Source organism: Ascochyta rabiei, chromosome 9 (assembly GCF_004011695.2).
Source record: "Ascochyta rabiei chromosome 9, complete sequence".
NCBI classification, from domain to species: domain Eukaryota; kingdom Fungi; phylum Ascomycota; class Dothideomycetes; order Pleosporales; family Didymellaceae; genus Ascochyta; species Ascochyta rabiei.
In genome coordinates, this window is record NC_082413.1 from 975,001 (window position 1) to 977,452 (window position 2,452).

The window sequence follows — 2,452 nt, forward strand, 5'->3', positions numbered from 1 at the left end:
CATAGTGGACTGCCTCGGTCTTGAACAGATCAGTCGTGATCAAAACCATGCTTTGCCTGATAGATATGTGATTCATCCATGGTGCTTGAGAGAGCCGCTGCATGAAACCAAAGAAACTTGGCTATGCAACAGCAGAAGAGTATCGCAATGTACAATAGAAGGCTGAAGAGAAATCATTAGGAGTAACCAGCCGTCTTGCCGAGTTTACAGTATCTTACCCTCTCGGCACACCACCTGTGCCGAACAACTCCATCTTCACCCTCTCAGCCGGGACACCATAACACTTCAGCTTAGCTTCGACGTCCAGCATGAACTGCTCCGGCCCGCAGGTGAAGTACAGCGTCTTATCATTATCCGCGAAGAGCGCGCTCTTGTCGACACTGTCGAGATCAACACGGCTCTTGAAGTCGTAATCCTGGCCCTGCACTTCGCCCTCTTGCGGACTCGAGGAGAAATACACAGTGTGCAGATGGCTCTTCTTCGCTGCTAATCCATCCATCTCTTTCCTAAACGCCCTTGTCTTACTGTCTCTGGCGCCCTGGATCCACGTCACTGGTCTCGACGAGTGTTCAAGCGTCGTGTTCAGAATGCTCTTCAGACACGTCACTCCCACGCCGGCTGAGATCAGCACAATCGGCGCGCTCTCCTCCTCTCTCTCCTCGTCCAAGTAGAAGTCGCCCCATGGGTGCGAAACGCGCACGATGTCGCCGACATGCTTCTTCTCATGCATGATGTTGGAGAGATAGCCTGGATGCGTCATGTGTCCTGGTTCACCGACCTCCACGCCCGGCTCGCGCTTGACGCTGACGCGGAGGTAGTCCTTGCCTGGCGCATCCGACAGACTGTATTGGCGCGCCTGCCACACGCCGCCGTCCAGCTCGTCGACAAACACGTTGACGGAGATGTACTGTCCAGGCTTGAAGAGGGGGAGTTGGAGACTCGAGTCTACGGGCTGCAGGTAAAAAGATGTAATCTCTTCTGCTTCCTTCTCTTTGCGCACAATCTTAAACTCTTTCCACTCGGTCCAGCCTCCTGCCGCTTCGTACAGTCCCTCCTCTTTGTTGATCATGATGTTCGCGAGCTGCCAGTAGGCAGCTTCCCACGCGCCGAGGATATCTGGCGTTGCAGCGTCGCCGAGAACCGTCTTCATCGTCTTGAGCAGATACTCGCCAACGATGTCGTAGTGTTCGGGACGGATGTACAGAGAGACGTGCTTGTGGCAGATGAGCTCGACGGCCGGTGACAGCTTGCCGAGGTCGTCGATGTTGGAGGCGTAGGCGTAGAGCGAGCCGGCCAGGGCGCGCGGCTGATGGCCCGTTGCTTGGTGCGTGTTGTTGAAGACGTTCTTGAGATCTGGGTGGGCTTCCAGCATGTCGGCGTAGAACTTGGTGGTGATGGTTTCGCCATGTTGTGCCAGTACTGGGACGGTAGCTTTGATGATCTGGACTTGTTCGGGTGTAAGAGGCGCCATCCCGATGTTGCTGCTGATACGGAGGCGGCAATGTAGAACTTGATGACAGCCGAGATGCGTTGTTGCCGGTACGATCTAATGATGAACACACTCGTAGATATCCTGATCTGGTATCTATCCAATTGACTGTTCTAGATTTCAACTGACGACGTGATGATATAAACTACACAAGACACTCCCCATCCATCGCCTCTCCCTCACCCCTATATACCGCACCCATCGTCGACCCATATCCCTACAAGACCCGCAGAAGCACACATCTCCACGGAAAAACGCTATTCGCACACCTCGTCACCCGTTACCAAACCTCGCCAACCCTGTCAGAAACCCAATGACCCATCATCACTCACATAAGCGTGCTTGGTAGTACGCCCGTCCGAACGCGATTTACGTACTTTGCACGTGCAGCGCAGCGCGGCTCTTTCTGCGCCCACCGGGCAGACCCGTCTCATGCACTGCAACGGCGGTCCTGCACGTGGTCGACCGAGCGAAAGAGTGAAAGTCTCCGAATGCGCGGGTGGGGTCGAGCGCCGGAAAAACACTACCGTGAGAGCTGTGGTGGCAAGCGCGTGGATCCACGGTTCCCACGGCCATCGTGCAGGCGGACATCTGCCATGTATCCGTGTTGTCGCTGCTCAATCCAATCTCACGCTCTTTGAATCCAAGCATGGACCTGCAGCGTGTTGGGGGAGGACAAGATGATTTTTTTGATTTTTTTTACTAGCCTCTTTACAGAGGCTGATGTTGGCTTCGCGTGCTCTCAGCTTGCATGCTCTTCAAACGGTGCTGTTCGCTTACTTGGTGCCTTTGCAACATCGGCATGACTAAATGTCACCCCATCGCTCACGCTCACGCTCACGCTCACGCCTGGCAGCCGACATCTCCCGGCGTTGCTTTGTGAGCCGTCAGCCAGATGGCGATTTCGCGTGGTTGGACTTGTTCAGGTCATGTTGTTGGGCTGGACGAGCATGTCGGGTGATG

General features: G+C 54.9%; 1 protein-coding gene across 1 annotated transcript, besides 1 other annotated feature; it reads right to left on the reverse strand.

The window, feature by feature from the left end:
* Positions 1-214: 214 nt before the first annotated feature.
* On the reverse strand, positions 215-1,471 carry EKO05_0005886 (Nitric oxide dioxygenase; the record flags this gene model as incomplete). Its single annotated transcript, XM_038945864.1, has 1 exon — positions 215-1,471. The coding sequence occupies one exon, from the start codon at positions 1,469-1,471 to the stop codon at positions 215-217; it is 1,257 nt and encodes a 418-aa protein (XP_038798902.1).
* An 840-nt stretch (positions 1,472-2,311) lies between these two features.
* Positions 2,312-2,338: a tandem repeat.
* Positions 2,339-2,452: the final 114 nt, after the last annotated feature.